At 43.1% G+C, this 21482-nt stretch overlaps 1 protein-coding gene across 6 annotated transcripts in view; it reads right to left on the reverse strand.

Moving 5' to 3' along the window:
- GRID1 (glutamate ionotropic receptor delta type subunit 1) overlaps positions 1–21482 on the reverse strand; it is a 3001620-nt gene that overhangs the window by 1772656 nt on the left and 1207482 nt on the right. For all 6 annotated transcript variants that reach the window (XR_011268624.1, XR_011268625.1, XM_069610763.1 and 3 more), the window contains exon 4: positions 2298–2503. Coding sequence is in view for 4 of the 6 variants with exons in the window: in XM_069610763.1 (XP_069466864.1) it covers positions 2298–2503 (206 nt within the window). In the remaining 2 variants the exon portion in view is untranslated. The remainder of the gene's footprint in view (positions 1–2297; positions 2504–21482) is intronic.

The following is a 21482-nucleotide window of genomic DNA, read 5'->3' on the forward strand; positions in this document are numbered from 1 at the left end:
CCTTAATAGGACTTATGTGAAGGACACGCAGAGTGCTTATATGCTGCAGGTAGACCTGGATAAATTACCTTTATTACACCAGTAGCATGTTTACATCTCCAGTTAAGTTATTAACTCTCAGAGGACTGGTGTGAAACAACACTGTCAGGCACTTAGATTGCACGGTTTGATGGTAAGGCTTGAATAAAGCAAGCTCAAAGAGATTCCAAGAGGCAGCATTATGGATGTGCAGGGGCAGGAGCCGGGTGGGAATGGCCATAAGGATTAGCATGGCTATGAGCAGTCAATGAGTGGGCCATTAGCCACAACATCTGCAAGCTTTGTGTCCCTCCTCATGTGCCAATGCTCTATATTGGTACTATGATGCAATAGAGGCAATTACAGCACCGGCTACGGTGCTGTAAACAGGCGATTACAGCACTGATTCCAAGGCTTGGAACAAAATCTACCAAACCATCCAGGCGTGGATGGCACAACACGCCTTATGCCTAAATGACGAGAAAGCACATTTGCTCCTCATTGGAACTCAACCTTGCTTAAAAAAACTTACTGAAGACTATGTTTCCTTTCGTCATCGACAGGAACATCCTTTCAGTCTCTAAAGAAGTGAAAACATTGCGGGAATACCTGGACTCCTCGCTCTCCCTAACAAGATAGGTAAACATCCCGCGGCAGCGTACACTTGCAAACTTATCAACGCATGCAGACCATTCCTGACCCCTGAAAGTTGCATCACGATTGCCAGAGCACTTATTCTCTCCAGAATAGATGACTGCAATGCACTATTTGCGGGCTCCACTACACGGAATATAAAACAATTACCGATTATTCGAAATAATGACTTCGGAGCAGCATTGAATATTTCAAAAAAAGAGCATATTTCTCCTGCAAGACGGATTAGCCACTGGCTGCCTGTGCGTGAATGCATCTTAACACTCTCTTTAACACATAAATGCCTGTCAAACACAGCCCCAACATACTTATCCAGAACATTTTCCAAACAAGAATCCAATAGACCCACCCCAACTGTCTATTCGCACCTCCTCTCCATTCCTAGATTTAAGTTGCAAGAAGTAGGGGTGCATCGTCCCAGTTGGGTGGCAAACAACTACGCTGTCCTGACTGCTCTGAGATCAGAAGCCTCATTCTGGTCCTTGCATAAAGGCCTTAAAACTTGGCTTTTCACTCTAGATGCCTAACCATTCACACTTACATGCTCTGCTTTGTTTGCAAAACCTGATTTGTGTTGTTTCAAGAACAATGTGTCAATACTTTGTCTTCCTGTATCCTCTACAAATGCCAAAATAAATAAATACATTGATAGATTCAGCTTACAGGTAATAGACCGAACTAAAAATCACTTGAATATGCAAATGAACTAATTGGATTTCCCAGTCAATTGATTGACATATTTGACATAACAAGAACAGTCTGGAACTTTTGCACATCTCCATAATATAATGCATGTCCACGAACTATATATAATCACTGAAGGGAAGGTTCAGGGGTGGAGAATGCCATCCCTCAAGCTTGCCCTTCACTGACTTTTTTTGGCGTTGCAAGCTTTTAATCCCAGTGAAATGATACAAACTTTAGCAGACACTGACAATCACAGACCTCCTTCCACTTGGCAGCCTGTATTAGTCAGGGCTATATATGTCAAGAAGGCTCAAATTCCCAGCACATCTGCCCTTCTCTCCAACATGCATTACTGACTATTTTAACATGGTGCAAGTTCTGCAGTTCAGTCATGGCAGAAGTCCCCCTTGTTCAGATGATCTTCTCTGATTCTATGTAATTACTAATGAAATTTCCTTTTCCAGGGAGCATAAAACATGAAAAATGTACCTTAAGGGCGACTGGTAGAGAAGGTTTTAAAAACAATAATGCAATGACTCTGTAAAGGAGCATTGTTAACAAAACACACCCATAGTAAATAAATAACCATCACTTGAATCTTATTGGTGTGTACGACTTTAGTGTTCACCTTACCAATTTCATAATTATCAATGTGCAAATGTGCAACTAATTAAGATTATCATAAATCTGTGTCATTGCATCCTCCCAAACCTCTAACCTCTGGGGATGAATAGACACACAATGGCTACTTCCAAATATCTACATTCGAACAATAATGGCATTCTATAAATGGTATCCAACACACATCTCAGTCCACAGTTCCTTAAATATTGAAATACACAGTCGACTCTTGTGGTTATCGCTGCAGGAAGTTGGGGAGGAGGGGTCAATTAGCATATACAACAGCAGTGTTCCTTAACTGAGTAGAGAACACAGACCTCATTGACAAATGTCTGAGCACCTCGTGGACTCAGAAGTAGGATAGCCCGCCGCAACGTGTCCCTGTACCGATTCAGCTCCTCCGTTTTCATGGTAGTAAACAGGTTGGCAAACACTCGGCTGATGTTTCGCTCCACCTTCTGTAAGGATACATCCAGTCCTAGCCGTGAGGCCTGGTCTAAAAAGCTCTGTAGTCCCCGGATATCTGTGAGACAAAAAGGAACGTAAACTGAAACAGGTGGGCTTTAGCTGCATGTTAAAAATTACTTGCAAGAGTGCATCACCATTCAGCCCTGGCACAACAGGGCCCCTCTCTCAATACCACCTACATTTTTTGAGATGAGAGGCATGCCTATAGTCTCAAATTTTGGAAGACAGGTTGGAATAGAAACTGATGCAAATTGACATCATTATTTATTTACATATTGAACATGTTTATACATTTAGAAGTCTAGGAAATCCAAGTATGGGTCAAAACAATGTGTTAATAATGCAAAAGGGAAAAACTGCAAAAGACTACTAAAGATCCAGGATCCTGTCACAGGAAATAGTTTTCATCAATTTGAGAGGAGAGTGCATCCCTAAGCTGTGGCCACTCACAAGCCTGCACTACAGTACCCACCTGCATTAGATCACATTTGAGGACCCCCTGGAAAACATTCTTAATTTCAGTCAGGCAAACAATGGTGTGGGATCCTTTCCAAATGATGATTTTAATGCTCTAGATTATGCTGTTGCCAACTAATTGTGTTGAATGGTCTATTAACGCCTTCATAATGACTGAATAATGACCGCCCAAGCCATATATTGGGTAGCAGCCATTATACAAAGTGATAATTACCCCTCCAAACGTCTCTAAGGCTATTAGCACATAGGGTTGTGCAACTTAAAAGGATAGGATTTCCATTGTTGGGGCGACAAATAAGCACACACAAATAACTTGTAATGCACATTTTCGTAACTTGACTCTAGTAACAATAAGCTTGACATATGTTGTGTTTTATTGATGTTTGCTAGTTTGGGAAATTGAACTGCACATGCTCCTTCATCACAGCTAAGGACAGATGCTTCTGTGCTGCATGTCAGGCTGCGGCTCATGTCAAAATAGGTCCAATGAGGTTTATGGGATTATAGAAAGCATTCCAAGCAACCTGATTGGTTTAGAGGAGGTCTTTAATGGAATCCACGTGTCGTGGTTTGCTACAGCTTTGTGTAAAATGGCACTGACATGTAAGACAAGGACAATTTTTTCATACGCAAGCTTTCTGCTAACTTGTAATTTGCATACCCATAGTGCATTGCTGATTGGCTCTTATCTCGTGGTAATTGTGCAGTGATGACTACTAGGCAGTGCTGTGCATATGCCATTTTTTAGCTTTTTTTCAAACCCACTATAACATTAATGGTGAATGCTAAACATATTCAAATGCTTCAGTCTCAAGGATCTTAACTTACAATGTACTGTTGATCCCAAATAGTGGTGAAAGTTGTTTGCGGTCGGTTGAGAGCTGTCCATCTTGGCTTGATAAATCTATGTATAAAATGGCACTGGCCTATAAGAAATTGCAATTTCTGCACAAAAGGGAAAAGGGGAGCTTTTCAGCTACCTTGCATTCCCATAGTGCATTGCCAGTGTGGGGTTCATCTAGTGGTCAAATTCTAGAGTTAGCTACTAGGTGCCACTGTGCATGTATGGTTTTTTAGCTGAAAATGAATTGCAGGTGGAATCTTGTTTCTTGTTTTTCGCAAAACCCACCATAATCTTGCTAATGAATGGTAACCATGCCCCTCTGCTTCAAACTCAAAAATGTCAGCTCACACTGCACTGATGATCTCCAATGAGAGGAAAATGTCTATGTGGTTGGTTGTTGCATCAGTAAGAGCTGTCGAGTGTTGGCTTGATAAATATAAGGTGATATCACTGTCCTCATATCTTTGTTTGTTTTGTTTATTTATTTGTTTGGTAATGCGCACCAAACCCTTAGGTAGATGGGCGCAACAGAAACAAGAAATCTTATAACTTAGTTACAGTACAAGGCAGCAATACATAGATCAAGTGATTGCAGTAGGAACACGATACAAAATACATCAAGTACATGGCAGTAGTCTTGGTAAGTCAAGGAAGCAGTAACATGTGTATCAGTATATGCACACATACATATACACATATGTGCATACTACCTTACATGTCTACGTTGTCGTGTATCCATGGTACATACATATATGACAGAGCAATTAACCATGCGTGCAAGGTTAACAAAAGTACAGTATGATTTAGCAGAAGCAAGGGTCATGTAGGAGCCGGAGAGGTAGCGTTGTAAATCGTCAGGTGTCATTGATGTGTAGCCAGTTGAGTATCTTATGTCTAAATTTAGGGTATGGTTGTTCTAGTCTAAGGTCAAATGGTAGTTTGTTCCAGCATTGTGCAGCTTTAACAGGGAAACTGGTTCCTCCCGCTGTGGAACGTTTGAACCTGGGAATCTCCAACATAAATGAGTTGGCAGATCTCGTGGGACAGGTAGCTGTTCTCCTAGTAATTTTAGCCGCTAAATATGGAGGTGCTAGGTTATTCAGGCATTTGGACGTAAGGGATGCTGTTTTGAGGAGAATTCTGTCTGTTATTTTCAGCCAGTTAACCTCTTTCCTGAATTCGGTAATATGCTCTCTGTAAGGGATGTTCAACGCTGCCTTATTCTGCAGTCTTTGAATTTTGCCTGTGATATATTTATTGGTTCCTGAGTACAGGGCATTACAATAATCTAATCTTGACATGATAAGAGCATTGACTAGTGTGATACAGCTAGCACTCGAGAGGTATGGTCTGGAAGCTCTGATGAGTTTGCAAGTATAAGTTGTGGATGAGGCGAGGGAGTTGACTTGCTTTTTGAGAGTAAGAGAGGAGTCCAGATAGAATCCTAAAGTTTTAACTACAGACATCACCTTGATAGGGTTGTTATCAATGTTAAAGGATGTGTAGTTTGGGCTGAGTTTTTGAATGTTAGCTTCAGAACCTAAGATTAGTAACTCCGCTATTTCGTCATTCAGGCAGAGGCCATGGGATGCCATCTATGCCTGAATGAGGGTGTAAATCTTGTTCACCAAGGCTGAGTCTGCCTTGAAGTTGCCCGAAAGGGGTATGAGGATCTGTGTGTCATCTGCATAGTTAGTGTAGGTGACACCCAGTCTGTCCAACTTGTCAAAGGCTTGGTGAAGATATTATACATGGTAGGGGAGACGCAGGAAACTTGTGGGACCCCACAGGTTATTTTGATAGGGTCGGCAGCGGCTGAAGTAGAGAAGACTCTCATGGTCCGGTTAGCTAAGAAGGATTGGACCCAGGCTATAGCATCTTTGGTGAAGTTGGCGGCAGATCTGATGTGGTTGCATAAAACTGCATGATCCACCAAGTCGAACGGTGCCGACAAGTCCAGTAGAAGTAGCAAAGCTATTTTTCCGTTATCCTTTAATTCTTCAATTTGTGTCTTAACGACTAGCAGCGCTGTTTCAGTGCCATGGAGGGGGCGGAAGCCCGATTGTCGTGAGCCAAGTAGGTGGTTTGCTTCCAGATAGTCCTGGATTTGTATGTAAGCAGCTCTGTCTAAGATTTTGAGTAGAAATGGCACGGTGGTGATGGGTCTGTAATTGGTGGGGATAGTAGGGTCCAGAGTTTGTTTTTTAAGTAACGGGAGGACCCATGATTCCTTAAGATTGGCCGGTACTGTATTAGATTTGAATGAGGAGTTTATAATCTTAGAGATTAAAGGGGCTAGGTCTCAAGCTGCATCCTTTATTATCTGTGCTGGGCAAGTGTCTCCTTTACAGTTAGAAGGTTTAAGAGGAAAGTTTTATTTTTTCTGTTTCAATTATGGAGATGGTCTTGAATCTAAAGGGTGTAGTTGTCCTAGTCACCACGGGTTGAGTGGTTTGTTGGTCAGGGGGTGCTAGTGAGCCCTTTTTTTTATTGCAATTTTACATTGTAAGGACGAGATTTTGTTCGATAGAGCATTTTGTATGTTCGTACACCATGCTTTATCCTTTGGGGCATTATCTACCAGTTGGATTGGGGATTCTAGTTCACGGAGGATGGAGAATAATTCTTTGGTGTTAGATTTAGCTTTCTCGATCTTGTCATTGAAGGTAATCTTTTTGGCTTTGGTTATTTCTTTTTTGTACATTTTTGCAAATTCCGTTAGATTGTTTTTGTTATTTTCAGAGGGGGAATGATGCCAAATAGATTGGACTTTCCTTTTTTGTGATCTTAAGGATTTGAGTTGGGGAGTGAACCAGGCATTCAGGTGCGCTACTTGCCTAGCTTTGCGCAATTTGACAGGAGCAATCATGTCCAGTGCCTTAGTCATAGCATTATTGAAGGTATTTACCAATGCGTCAGGGTTGTTACTTTCCATTCCAGAGATGGCAGGGAGGAGGAGAGGGATACGTTTTTCAGCAGTAATATCCTTCTTACTTCTGGTTGGAAGAGGCAGTGCCATGTTGTTAGACTTAGGACTGAGAAGGTCTAATGCGGCAGAGAAGATTATTAAGTGATGATCTGTCCAAGATTGTGGGACAATATCGGTAATATTGATATTGCAGTTTACTTCGGATACCCAGTCAAGGGTCCTTCGTTTGATGTGCGTTGGGGAAAGGACTTTTTGCCTAAATCCGTGGTCATTTAGTAAGGCTGCAATAGATTCAGTATGTTTGTTGTCTGTATCATTAAAGCCGAGATTGAAATCTCCCAACAGTAGTGTTTGAGAGTGATCTTTAGTGTTGTCGACTAGGAGACTGGTTAGATCATCTTCAAAGGTGCCTAGTGGCCCAGGGGGTCTATATATCAAGTGGATGGTGAGAGTATGGTTATTGGAAAGGGGCAATTTGGTGGTGAGTACTTCACAAGATGTGAGGGGAGCTGAGGTGGCAAGTCTAATAGGGTGGGTTGTTTTGAAGACGATAGCTAGGCCACCACCCCTGGCATTAGGCCTGGTCCACTCTAATGATTTGGTAGTTGTCAGGCACTGCTAGCATGAGAGTTGGTCCTGCGGCCTCATGTAGCCAAGTCTCAGTTATGGCCAGTAAATCGAGGTTGTCATTATTTAAGATGTCTACAATTTCAATAGCATGGGCTACCACTGATCTAGAGTAAATGAGGGACCCTGTTAGCATTAAGGTGCTGTTAGGGTTGGCTGCTAGCGAGGTTTTGTGAGAGAGGGTATTTCGGAGAGTGTGATTCTTAGTAAGAGTTTGCCCAATGGTATTGGTAGTTTGCGTTAGTGTGGAGGAAGGGTTCTTAGACCGGGTAATGGTTTGTTTATTAGCATTGTTAGGCTGGTTTCTATAAGGTTCATAGATCGGAGACAATCTAGACCTAAGTCTCAGGTTTCTATCCTTTAGCGGGTATGTTGTGATGGCAGTGGCCATAATGGTTATGATGACACAGGTAAGTAGTGCAGTCTGGGCTAAGGTCATTGTCAAGCTATGCTAGGGTCATACTAACAACTAAGTGTTAATTCAGTGTAGGTCGGAGGGAGTAGCTTCTGTGCTATACCTAGCAGGTGCTAGTTGTGGTTAAGTGCTATGTGCTGTTAGCTAATTACAGTCATAGTATGGGATGCAGCAAACGTTTGCGAGTACTAAGTCTGGGAAGGGAAAACATCTAGATTTGAAATTCAATGCACATGTGTGAGCAATTTAGCAGCAAAAGGTTTGCCTGAATGGCAGATCACAGTTCAGGCTAGGATACAATGCACCAGCATGTAGCAGCACTTGTGGCAACAGGGTCACTCTAGTTTCAAATATCACAATTCGGGCTAGAATACAATATACCAGCATGTAGCAGCAATTGTGGCAGCAGGGTCAATCTAGTTTCAGATATCACAATTCGGGCTCGAATACAATATACCGGCATGTAGCAGCAATTGTGGCAACAGGGTCAATCTAGTTTCAAATATCACAATGCGGGCTAAAATTGATGTACAGTACATGTGTCATGATGTGTTGGATAGGAAAAGCAGAGCATCAACAGTGCATTAGCTGTGAAACAGCTTAGTTTGCTGATATCTGCTAGATCGTGTGGCTAACAGTGAGCTGATATATACATGAGGACACAATTTGCATAGTGGGCAATAAGTGTGACAAGGATGATAGGATAAAATCTGGTTCAATTAGCAGAACGATATTGTGCAGGTAGATATGAGTCTAAATGCTTGTTGCACTGCTAGGGCTAGATTTCATGGTAATACCAGGTCGTGAACATACACATATGAGAAGCACGCAATCAACAGAGAAGGAACTACTAGATAGGTAGGTGTGTAAGAGGCAGGTCATGGGAGCAGGTGTACTCGTCTCACATAAGCAGTATGTGGTTACAGATTGAAACACAATGATAATACAAACATAGGAGGGGGTGAGGTGGGAGGCAATGATGCGATCATACGAGTAAGACTAGACAGCTGTGCAGGGCAGGCAGCGTCCTGGTTGTGAGGGGATGTCCGTTGGAACAGACAAAACATTAATTAGAGTCGCTAGGCCCGCGGGGCTATGGATAGAGGTACCTTCAGCTGTGAAAAAGTTGGAAGAGGAGAAAAAGCTGTCAGAGGTGGGCTAGATGAACTCACGTGTAAAGTGTCCCGTCACGTAAGCGGCCCGTCACAGACAGGCACAGGCAGGCCTGCCCCTTTTAACGAGGCCCTTCTGACGTGGGTTCTTCTGCCGGCTCTCGCCTTCCGGTGGGGGCTGCCCTCTTTGAATCGGATGCCGCAACCGAGCAACCAATCAGCTGGCTGCTTATGAAATACAGTTGCTTGGCAACCAAGCGACAACAACTAGACAGCGGCCATTTTCTGTAGCCGCACGCTGCATTCGCGGCACGGGTGGAAATGGTAGTGTGTACCATCACAGATCGTGTGCTCAGACGGGGACACAATGCTTCTTTTCGGTGGAGGGGCAAAGTACCTTGCAGAGATGAGTGGCAAGGAAAGACTCCGGCCCGGATAGGATAGATGGGCGTCCCGCTTCTCGTGAATCTGCCGGGATGGTAGAAGGAGCGGAAGGAGGGCTCCTGCCCTCCTCTGTCGAAGGGGTATCTGCAGAGAGGGTCGGGCACAGACAGGCCTATGAATACAAAAACAAGCTTTGCAGCTGATTTGCATTCCTAGAATCCGTTTACCTATCTCTGTGTGGATCTGATATGGCGGTGAACGTCCAGTGATGGCTGGTGCTGTGTATATGTGGCTTTTTAGCTGACATTGCATATTCTACTATTTCTTTGCAGTAAGAGGGGACTTTTTCCTTGATTTTTTCAATGCTCAACATACAATTGATGCTGGATGGCTGATATTAGCCAAATAAGTATCATGGTCTGCCATGGTTTGCTGAAAAGGTATTTTAGGACATAACCACTATTGCAAGTATACCGTAGTTCCCCTCAGGTAGACTTAACGATGTTCTTACTGGTTGGTCTTTGTAGTAGAACACGTAGCGGTCACGCTCAGATTTGTGTTCTTCAGTAACTCACAATAAGCTGGATACGGACACATATATATTGCAGATGAAGTGAGTGTGACCGAACAGACAAAGAAAACACATAACAACTTGCTTTAAATTACTATATGAAGTAGACATGGTAAGTCGACAATCGTCTTTTCTAGTGTATTTGTCAAATTAATCCAGCTGTTGTACATGGCGAGCAGCAACCAATCGAATGATTCGGGAACATTGGCAGGCGCGTGCCCACAGTCTACAGTATGCAGTGGAAGTTGCAGAGAATTAGAACAGCTTATTGAGGGGGGCTACCCTTATTTCCATTTGTTAACTTAATTTTGATTGTAAATATTATTGCTGTTGTACGTCTGGTAGCAAACCATTTCAGCAGGAGCTTTCCTTAATATTCCTTTAGTTGGAATGGCAATTTTAGCTTCATACATCTTTGGTTTAGCATTGATTTTAACAATAAAGTAGATCTTAATGTTTCTACTTTAGAAATAATCTGCGGTGGCAGCCAGGAGAACCTTAGGATCCATATACTCCCCTGCATACGAACCCGCTACTGAGGTGCTCTGCTTAGTCGTCCAATGCTAAGGTGACATGTGAAATGTATTAACACAAATGTGGTCTACAAAATATTTGCCCAGAAGGGGCAGCACTGTGGCCAGCATAGGTGTGTGATTTTGTATTTGTTCTTGTAAATATTTGTACAAACAGGGATGCCAATCATTCAGAAATGACTTAACAATAACTAACAAATTACAATGGGCCTCATTACGATTTTGGCGGTAGCCATGCCGCTATTGGTGGCATGGCTGCTGCCAAAATCAGGTCCGGGTCGGGGTTCCCAGAATGGGGAATTACCGGGCCATTCCGAGTTCGGAGGGCCCGGTAATTCCTCCCTCCAGGAACCCGGGCCCGGACCTTCCCCATTCCGATTTCAGCCCACATAGGGCTCATTGGGAACTGGGGAGGGAGCAAACAACGGGCCGATTACAAGCGGCCCGTTGTTTGCTCCCTCTTCCCCTCACGGGACCCGGTAAGCACGCCTCGTTTGACCAGGCGTCACTTAAAGGGTCCAGCGAGGGGAGCTTGTAATGAGGCAGAATGGGTTTAACGGGTCTACCTCCTTTAGCGGGTCCAGTTAACCCGTTCCGCCTCACTTGTAATGAGGCCCAATAACTAAAAAGTACAGATGGGGATTTTTGGAATTGAAGCCACTCGTGTTTTTAAAAACAAATCAAAGGTTTCCTACATCATTGCAGATGAAAACAAACAGATCACTCACACATGTATTTGTTGTATTTCTGCTTTGGAATAGGTTGGACAAAATTATCTAAAGGAGTACTTTGAAATTTACATTTCTGTGTCTCTGCCCCGTTCCAAGAATTGGACCCCATCCGTACCTATTTGCACCTGGTTGGGGGGACTCAGAATGCAGTGCCTTATTAGCATTAAATACGATTTTAAAAGTGCACTTATCTGCCCACTACCTTCTCCCACACTCACTCTTAGCAATGCATGTTCTTTCTTTTCCAGGCTATCATGAAAATAGAAGACGGGCTGATGATACGCTGACCTCACAATTTTCATGGTGGCCATCTTGGTTTGCAATTTTATATTTCTTGGTATCGAGATGTGCATGGCAGGTGTAGACCTGTTTAGCAGCAAAACGTTCATATTAAGGGGCTTATCATGATAAAGCCCCCAGGACGAGGGGTGGAAGCTGGAACCTGTTTCCTCTGGCCTCTGTGTTATCCCTTGCATTGCTCTGCCTGTCTCTTTAGGCTAGCAGGTCCCTTCCAGCCCGAATGTCCCAGGCCCAGGTTTAAATATGGCATTGTTTACATTTGATTCTCAAACGTTGCACATTTGACGTGGACTTGAGACGCTCTGCATCATTTGTGTCAAATGCAGCTGCACTCCCATTATATCCTAATTCTGATACCTAGATGTGATGTCTTGCTGTGTTTGCAGGGTGCTATCAAGGAACTGGGACAAACATGTGGACATCAGGGAAGATTACACGTTCAGATTTATAATGTCGTCATGCAGTTGTTCCAAATACAAGGAAAAAAGTGTCCACTAAAACACTGTCATAGACGGAAGAGAGGTCACAACTAATAACTTGATCTGCGGTGGTAATTCCATCAAAAACACTAAGGTCACAATAGATAAATCAGCTGTTTTACTGCTTGGCCACTTGGAAGGTCAATAACATGATTAAGTCGGCAGCAAAAGGCTGCTAACAATCAGCATCGGGGGCCGCTGATCCTTGGAAACTCTGGGAGAGATTTCACGAGGTCTGCCGATAATTGAAAAGGATTATGAATACAGTGTAATATGACTCAGGAGAAATAACAGGGCGTATTTTACGGAGGGTTGGCCAGCCGGAAGCCAGCAGACTAGGAGGATTACATGGTTTGATCGCCGGCTGAACCAAGACAGTGAAATACGTCGTCAAATCCCATAATGCTTAGTCAATGTGCCTTTATCGGCCAGGGCATATGTATCCAGCTATCCCTCCTAGTTCATTGTGTCTCTGCTGAGGGTCAGGGTCATTTTAAATGGAAGTCAATCCTTTGATCACTGGTCAGAGCTGTGGGCTGAATGAACATCTACACTTTAAACACTCTCGCCTTTGTCGAGGCTTTGTTCTTCTGAATGAGTGCTCATTGAAAGCACTCTTTGCTGTTGTGCACCTACCCCCTTTCCTCCACCTCTGCCCACAGCCTATGACATGGATTATAGGACTCCATCTGTGCACAGCAAGCTAACTAAATAAATACAGATTCAGAAGAGCAATGCAACTAAAAAGGGACCATGGATAATGTCCAATAGTAGATAGTGTTCAACAGTAAAATGACTGGTGGCGGTGCAACACATTTGTATGTGGACACGTTTCCAGTGGGCTACGAAACACATCAAACAGCCATTTTTTAATGTGTTTGTTTGATGGAATAAAGACTGAAAAGGAGTTATTGTTCCTGCCATCTTTGGTGATTTATATTTTAAAATCAAGTTTTACTTCTGGAGGTTCCAGGAGTGCAGTTTGTGGTAGAGCAGTGCCTTGTCTTGTCAATGGGCCTCATTCCGAGGTTGGTGGTAGTCATGGTGCTATTTGCGCCATGACTGCCACCAATAACGGGTCCGGCACCGGTCTAGTTCAATGGGGACTTACCGGTGTAGTCAGACCTTTGCGGGACTGGTAAATCCCCATTGAAAATGCCATTCCCCATTCCCATTTGAGCCCCCATAGGGCTCAATGGGAATGGGGAAGGTGCAAATAACGTGCTGGCATATGTGAAGCCCGTTATTTGCGCCCTGGTCCCTTAACGGGTCCCTTCCACAATGCCAGGTCAGACCAGGCATTAATGGAGGGACCCGCTAAGGGACCTCATAGTAGGGCGGTAAGGGATTACGGGCACCCGTCTCCTTACCGGTGCCTGGTATCCATTACCACCCAACTTGGAATGAGGCCCTATATATATATGTGTGTTTTTTTGAAGTTTGTGCCAAGATTTCCCACTTCCACATAAGAACATCAAAAATTAAACAAATAATTACGGTGGGGTTATTGTCTCGCCCGCCATGTGAAAAATAACAAATTGCTATATAGTACTATATGGTTATTTAATTTACACTCTTATTCCATGCCTGCATGGGAGTGAATGCTCTCTAATTGTAGTTTGTGTTCACATTCTTTTGAGCTGTTATGTGGTACTAAACCTCTCAACGCCATTCAATACAGTAGATCATGACATTTTGATGTCTCACCTTATTGAAGTAGTAGATCATGACATTTTGATGTCTCACCTTATTGAAGTTGCTTGGGTCTCTGAAGCTGCCAGTGTCTGGTTTTGGTCTTTCCACTCAGTCAGAAATCTGAAGATAAGACTATGTCCCTTTCTGTTGTACTCAGCACTTGCCAATTGTGGGTTACTGCAGTGATCACCCCACTCTACCATACTATTATAACATTTATATTTTGCCTTCAATGTCCCATTGTAAAAATGTTTAAATGTCTTATCCCCCACATGCTAATGACACCCTTAAGTGTCTCAAAACCTTCACACTCATGGAGAACATCTCGCAACTCATAAATGGTTTGAATGAATTGAGCACCTGGCTGGTGCACAATCCATTCCGGGTACCGGGTCTGGGTTCCCTGAATGGGGAAGTACCGGCCATTCCAACCTTGGAGGGCCCGGTATTTCCCCATTCAGGGAACCCAGACCCGGTACGTCCCCATTCCCATTTGAGCCCCCATAGGGCTCAATGGAAATGGGGAGCATGCTAACAACGTGCCCATTAATGACAGGCCCGTTGTTAGCATGCTTCGGCTGCTCGCGGGACCCGCTAAGGACGCCTGGTAAAACCAGGCTTCCTCAGCGGGTCCCGCGAGCAGACCTCGTAATAGGGCGGTAAGGGGTTAACGGCTCCGGAACTGTTACCGGCACGTTAACCCCTTACCGCCCTCCTCGTAATGATGCCTTTGACTTTCTAAGTCCACCCCATCTTTAGTTTTTGACAATCCCTTCCCATCTTGCCACTTGAGGGTGAATTTCAAACTTCTTTGATGGATCTTTAAGTGCTTTCACAGACTTGTCTCCTTATGAGCCTACTCTCAGTCTGATAATAATTTTACTTGAACCATTCAACAATCTATATGTAAGACCAAAGGAGATCGGAGGTCTGCACTAGTTGGTTCTCGCCTTTGGAATTCCCTAGCCACTGGCATTCATAGTCTTCTTTGATTTAATTTAAAAAAGCATTAAAGACATATCTTTTCTGCTGAAACTTTTCTCTTTTTTGCTCTTTTTGTGTAATCTGCCACTCACACAATTATCCTCCCGTAATCCGAGCCCAGATGCAATTTATCCTGCTAGAATCACGGATTATAAATACAAATGAAAGGTAAACAAAGTATGTTGTCAACTGCTGTAATGAATTGCAGCAAGTCTGCTTTGGGGCACAAACCCCGCTAGATACCTAGTGCTACCCGTACATTCCCACTCGTACGAAACCCAGCATCTGCCCCATGAAAACCACCATGCAAAACATTATGCAACTATTGTCGATGAATTATCCTAAACTGCAATTAAAAGATTCCATGGCAATAGCCACACAATTTAAAACGTTTGTTCAAAAGGACTGTTCCTTCAGAAATCTGATCTGATATTGAAGCCTGTATTGCTCAAAGAGCCTTGCACCATATCTCTGCGAAGAGAGGGCCTCATGCAACGAAACAAATCAGGAAAGGGAAATGCTTACTATCTCCTGTTATTGATTCAAGTCACTGTAGTCAATATCCTTATTAAGAGTGTATTAATTGACACACTATATTTAGCACACCGTGCAAAATAAAAATCTCTTGATGAAGAAGAAGAACAACACACAGCAGCAACATATGGCTATTGTAAATCTCCTAACTTCTTGCCAGATATACATTTAATTTCTCGTCAGTCACATGTATGGTTATGCTTTCTTCGTCTGTTGTTGCAATGTGGTGAAGTATGTGCGGGTTGCTGTACAGAGTGGTGGTTATGTGAGTTTCTGTATGAGAAGTGTATGTGGAAAGTTGAGGTTTTAGAGTTGGGTTAGAGTGTTTTCCTTACCTCTTTGTCTTTGCGTTTCTGTGCTCAACATCTATGATTATCCTATGTGTTTGGTATTGTAGTTTTTCCACTTAGTTGGCAGGCATGTCTAGTGGCCGTTTTCCTCTGTGTTACTCTAGTGGTATGTGTACCTGGCTGATGCAGGCGTGTTCCCCCGCCATGGGGTTGGCAATGTTTTGGTTAGAGGATTCTGGTCCCTCCCTGCCCATCTCGTGTTTGATGACTATACCAGGCATATGAGGCTACAACTGTTATAACATGACTGTACATATCCATATGAGACTGTGCTGGCATATAAAGGCAGCGCCTGGGTATGGGGGACTGTGGCTTGCATATGACTACATCAAGCATGTGAAGCTATGACTGGTATAAGGGAACCATACCTATCCAGATGAGGCTGTACTGGTATATAAGGCAGTGCACCTAGCTTTTCATGGTCTGTTGGGTATGCCGCTGGCATATCATGTATGCACCCAGGGCATATAAAGGCAGTACCCTTGTAGGGTTGGTGATTAAATGAGCCATTGTCTCTATTAGTATAGCTATGTCTTGTTTTATTTATGTATCCTTATTGTGGGTTTTTACATCAGGGATGTCACTTTTTGTGGCGTTGAAATGGACAACGGTCACATGACCCCACTCCCTGTGATTTCACTGAGATCAAAATCTACTGAAATATTGCAGAGTACGAGCAAAGTACTTCCTGGGTAAAGTGATTAAGAAAGGTATGTCCAACTATTGTGGGAAAAATAAAAATGGCATTTATTCTAACAAACAATCACACAATTTCAAAATAATTCCCTTAATATTTATGTTAATTGATAGCAGGATTTTAAGGTAATGCATACCATTTGATGAGCGCGAGTAACAAGGTAGCATCTTTAATAATAGTGCTGCCTTTATTGGTCTTATGCACAACTACACATTTGGAGGAAGTTGGTTGTTACCCTTCTCCAAACAATTGCATGTTTTTGGTAGATCTGATGACTGACCCTTAATGCTTTTCTTTGAAAGGGCGACAATGTCACCTGCTAAGGAGTCACATAGGTTTGACCAGGACTCTCCCAAAAGGGGACGCACTATTAGTTCACTGTTACCAGACTACTATCTAGATCCTGGCCTTCTGGACACAACTACCCGTAGGATGCAATGCAGTCTTAACATGAAATGATCGGGCAAATAGAAGGGAAGTCCTGCATGGACAAGATGTGTGCTACATTGTATAATCTTGTTTTGTAGTGTACTGTACTATATTGTATTTTATTGTATTGTTGCTGACTCTTCTACTTGACACCTGACCCCGTTGCAAATTATGCACAAGACACATTAAGCATTACAAACTCATTCTGCAATACCAGCACCATCAGTAATGACAAGTACTGCACGCCTTTTGGAATTCCACTGCAGTATCTTATTGCATTTTAATGGACGGTATATGTGTAGTTAAGTAACGAGAACATCCAAAACATCAAACAGCAATCTGTGTGTGGCGCTGTGAAAAATGATCACAATGTAAGTTAAAATAACAACACAGAAATAGGTGATTGTCACTGTCAGGATTTTCACAACGTCCACAGCTGTCCTTTGTGCTCACCTTGCCTAATTGTATGTTCTATACATAAGAAAACTGTGCATCCCTGTGTTACTAGTCTAATGTGGCTACTACAATCCCATGCATCAGATGTTGAGCTCGCCTATCTCATCGTAGCACCCTGCTCTTCGAAACGTTGATCTATATCTCCGGAATGGTGGCCAGTCAGCACATGACTGAAGGTGGGCAGAGAGGGAGCCATGTTTCTCCATAGGTGCCCACACACTGGTGGGGAGCTTCACATCTGAGGCAACCTAATGTTTTGACTGTGTTCTTTTTTTCCTTTTTTTAAAAACATTATCTGGGAAATTCCATATATTCCTCTTACCCTGTTTACCGATCTATTTTTTTTAACATAACCTTTACATTGAAGCAAAGACAAAACACTACTTTTGTACTGATCTAAAGATATAGGGCCTCATTACAAGGTTGGCGGTAACACACCAGTGCTACCAGCGGGTTGCCGCCAACCTCCTGACACTGTTCACCGCCTGAGATCCCAGTGCCACCAGAAAATTACAAGTCCTGGCAGCCTGGGATAGGACTCCACGGGAATGGGGACAAGGAAGCAACTGCAGCGTTGCTAACGGTGCCAGTGCTTCCGTGAAAACCATGCCTGCCGGGGCCGGTGCTCCCGGCAGGTCAGACCTGCCGGGAGCACCGCCCCTCAGGCATTCTCGTAGACTGGCGGTCCATAAAGGCTGCTGTTATGTTGCTACTGGCACTCTTTTTACCGGAACACCAGACTTGGAATGAGGCCCATAGTTAGTCTTTAAAGTAATCCATAATATTCAATATTATTGTATGCAAATATTTCACCATGTATACTCTTTGTCAATTTACGTCTCATGTAGTATCATGTTAGAACTTTGATGAATTCCACTGTTAAGACAGGCAGCAAATGCAACTGGACCTTTCATACATGTATGTGTGTGTTAGGATGTACGTTGAGAAAATACTTACAGGATACTCCCCCCATGTTAACACAAGGCTTCCATGAGTGAACATTACATATGACAACTGGAGTTATCTAAGAGGCAGTCAGCCGCCCCACGCAGCCACAAATAATATGTGTATCCCTTTACGCTGCAGCAAATTAAAGAGGTGACTGGAAAGATAACAATATGCCATTTCTTTTTTACCCTGAGCAGGCATGATTATTCTAGCACTCCCCGCCTCCCCACCTGCAACAGTGCATTTTGGCTTCCTACTATAATAAGACACTACCCGGAGTATCTTTCTCTTTTCTTCAGCAGGGCCCCCAACATAACCTATGCTAGTACACAGGAGCAGAGCATGTAACCAGACCTTTAAAATAGGAGGATCCGACTAACTAGGGGCTCCACAGTTCCACTTTGACGAAGTATAGAATTTGACCACTTTACCAGATGCATTACCAGGATCTGCATGATTTTTTCATTGCGGAAAAGTCTGCGATGGAAAAGTTTGCATGAGAAATGTGTGAACCACAAAAGGTTTGCACATTTCCCATGCAAACATGCATTAAAACCACTACAAACCCACACTCCCACCCACACCCACAACACATCCACCACACACCCCACCCACAACCTTACACACCCACACTTCCAACATACCCAAACCCTACTTACCTTTCCTTCATGTTGTCTCCCTGCAGCGCATGTTCCGTTACACTTCCGTGATCGGGAACCTGTGCCGCATGGTCCTTTTCTTTTTTTTCTTCTATTTTTCGGAAGCTTCAGGGGTTTCCCCCGCAGCCCCCACTCACTATACTGTAAATTAAAGTATAGTGAGCGGGGTGTTGCGGGTGACACCCAAGCAGACCCTGTTTTTTTTATTTTATTTTTGCGGGCGGATGGGATGTTGTAGTGAGCGGGGTGTTGCAGGGGGAAATCGCCCCAGCCCCAAGTCCGACCCCACCAACACACCTAAACCCACACCACGAAAGTTTCAGACTTTTGATAGTCCAAACTTTTCGTGGTGTTTGTTTTAGGTATTTTGGTGGGGTCGGACATTTTTATATGGTAAAAATGTACAATACCACATTACCATATAGCTCCTTTCTGAAATCACTTAATTGTGATAAATGTCCCTTAACATTTCACATCAGCAGCACAGAACTGTGTCAGATAACATCATGAAACCTCAATAGTAGATTCCTACCAACAGACAAACACAAAACAAATGACCACAAACATTATTCTCTTCACAGAGAGACCCAACATATGGTCCAAAGTGACAAAATCCCATTTTCAATTTATAAATGCAACTCCTAGTCAAGCTGGAGAAAGGACGAGTATCTAAGACTCCTAAAATCACATGGCCAAAGCAACTTTGAACATATACCTTAGTGCCTTATAATTCAAGCTGAAACTATGTTACTAAGAAGACTAGATCTGATCCTTCCATTATTGTCCAACCAAGTCAGCAATTTCCCCCAAAGCACTGGCAAACAACCAGACACTTAACAGTGCATGTATGCAGTTACCAAACAACATTGCGAGTGTGGCTACGACCACAAAACAAATATAATCCCAGTTAGAGGGAAATGGAGCACAGGCCATCTAGGGTACTCAATCCCAACTCAGTCACACCAACAATCCCGGAAGGGTATCAGTGCCTAGAACTAACCTATCCAGTTAAGGAGGAAATACCTAGTGAAAACAGAAAAAGATCCTGGACTGCTGAATTTAAGAGACAATCCAAAAGGCAAAAGCAGCATTCAACGCACTACAAAAAAGAATCTTCAGAACTAGGTAGGACATATCTTGCAATAAACATACCACTCATATTTTTAACATGATCACTGGAAAAAATGTTAGACATTTTGGGCATATTTGAAACAGTAGTTGATACTCTACTGCCAAAAGGCTACTGCATGGCCACACACAATAGGGAAAAGAAGACTTCCCATCAAAATATATAGGGATACCCATTCCCACCAAGAGCTACCCTGTGCCGCACACATCGCCAAATGCATAAAGTACAGCAGCTGTACTTGCGACTTACAAGAACCAATGGCAGTGTTTTATTACGGATTCCAATGATATCAGGGACTAATGCAAAGTATATTCCATTGGGCTCCATTTGGGTTCCATTTGTTTGTCTCAGATGAGCCCTTTGTTTTACGTCTACATGATATTTTCATAAAGGCATAAAATGAATGGATTCCAATGGAATACACGTCACATTAGCAGCTGCTAATGAACAGTCATATTCCATTGAAACCAATTATAAAACACTGCTCGAAGCAAAGTATATTTGCAAGCTGTATTTTATTTCTCTGAAAACTGAGAGTGAAGGTAAAGAGTAAAGGCACTTTCACCTTGCTTTACTCTTTATTTTTACACACTGATTTGAGAATGTAAAAAATTGCATGTGAAGAGGAAGTGCCTAGTATCAGCCGCACCCCAGCCACCCCCTTCGAAGTGCCAGAAACTTTTGCGCCAAAATATGTGATGTATGAAGAACAGATAAACCAACAGAGAGTTGCAGGTGGGCTCTGCCCAGTGCCTATCGGAAGAACAGCACATATTGAAGTACCGGCATCTAAGCAAACCTGGACAGCAAGGTACCCACTGAGAAATCCATACCTACATACACGACAAAGAGATGTTTGTCAGAATGGAATACCTGAAGAAGCCAAGAAGATACTAAAAGAAGATGAATGGTGACGTCACGAGAGATTGGACTGGCACAGAGAGGGTACATAATGACCCAAGAATGCTGATAAAGAGACGAAAAGCCATTGATAAGTGACATCTTGGGCCTAAGGTGAAACAGGTGATTTCAAGATAAAGAAACTTATGCCATATAAACGATTAAGACATTAAGCCAGTTCAAATGTGTAAATACGCAGGGAACCGCAAGAAGCAAAGAAATTGTGAAAGCTTGCTTATGCTTAATAGTAAAATAGATTGCAGCAAGCGCCAACTATACATATATCCACCTCAAAAGCACTTTATAGATGAGTGAAAAATCCACCACGCACATGAGCAGAATTGAATAGAGGTTACTAAAAGTTTCAAGAGGGAAAGGCCGCAGCAACAAATCAAGAAGTCAAGACAGAGAGAAACTCAGCTGAAGGTAACCCTGCAAAGAGGCCAAAGTCATATCAGGCTGGAATAGGCTGGCGCTGCCTACAACTAGAGAAGAATAACAAGAGCCTCCTGTTCAGCAAGGTCGAGATAAGCGCAGATGGTATACGACTGACATAATTAAATCAAATACACAGAAACAGAGGCCTATTTCACGGTGTCCTAGTTACGTGGCAAGGCAGCAGAAAGAGATGAGACTCTCACACCTATGCATGGAGCTTCGTCGTACCCATCCTCCTTAAACTTTCTCAGACCAAGCGGCAGACTCAAGGCCAAACTACAAGGCAGTAATTGACACATGGCCACTAAGGTGATGAATGGCTGTAACATAAATTGGAGGGAAGCTGGGGTACAGACTTACTCCATGCATCTGGCCTCATTATTCTGCATGCTGCTAAGCGCAAGTGGAAATGT

This window comes from Ambystoma mexicanum, chromosome 8 (assembly GCF_040938575.1).
Source record: "Ambystoma mexicanum isolate Mex_15411 chromosome 8, UKY_AmexF1_1, whole genome shotgun sequence".
NCBI lineage: Eukaryota > Metazoa > Chordata > Amphibia > Caudata > Ambystomatidae > Ambystoma > Ambystoma mexicanum.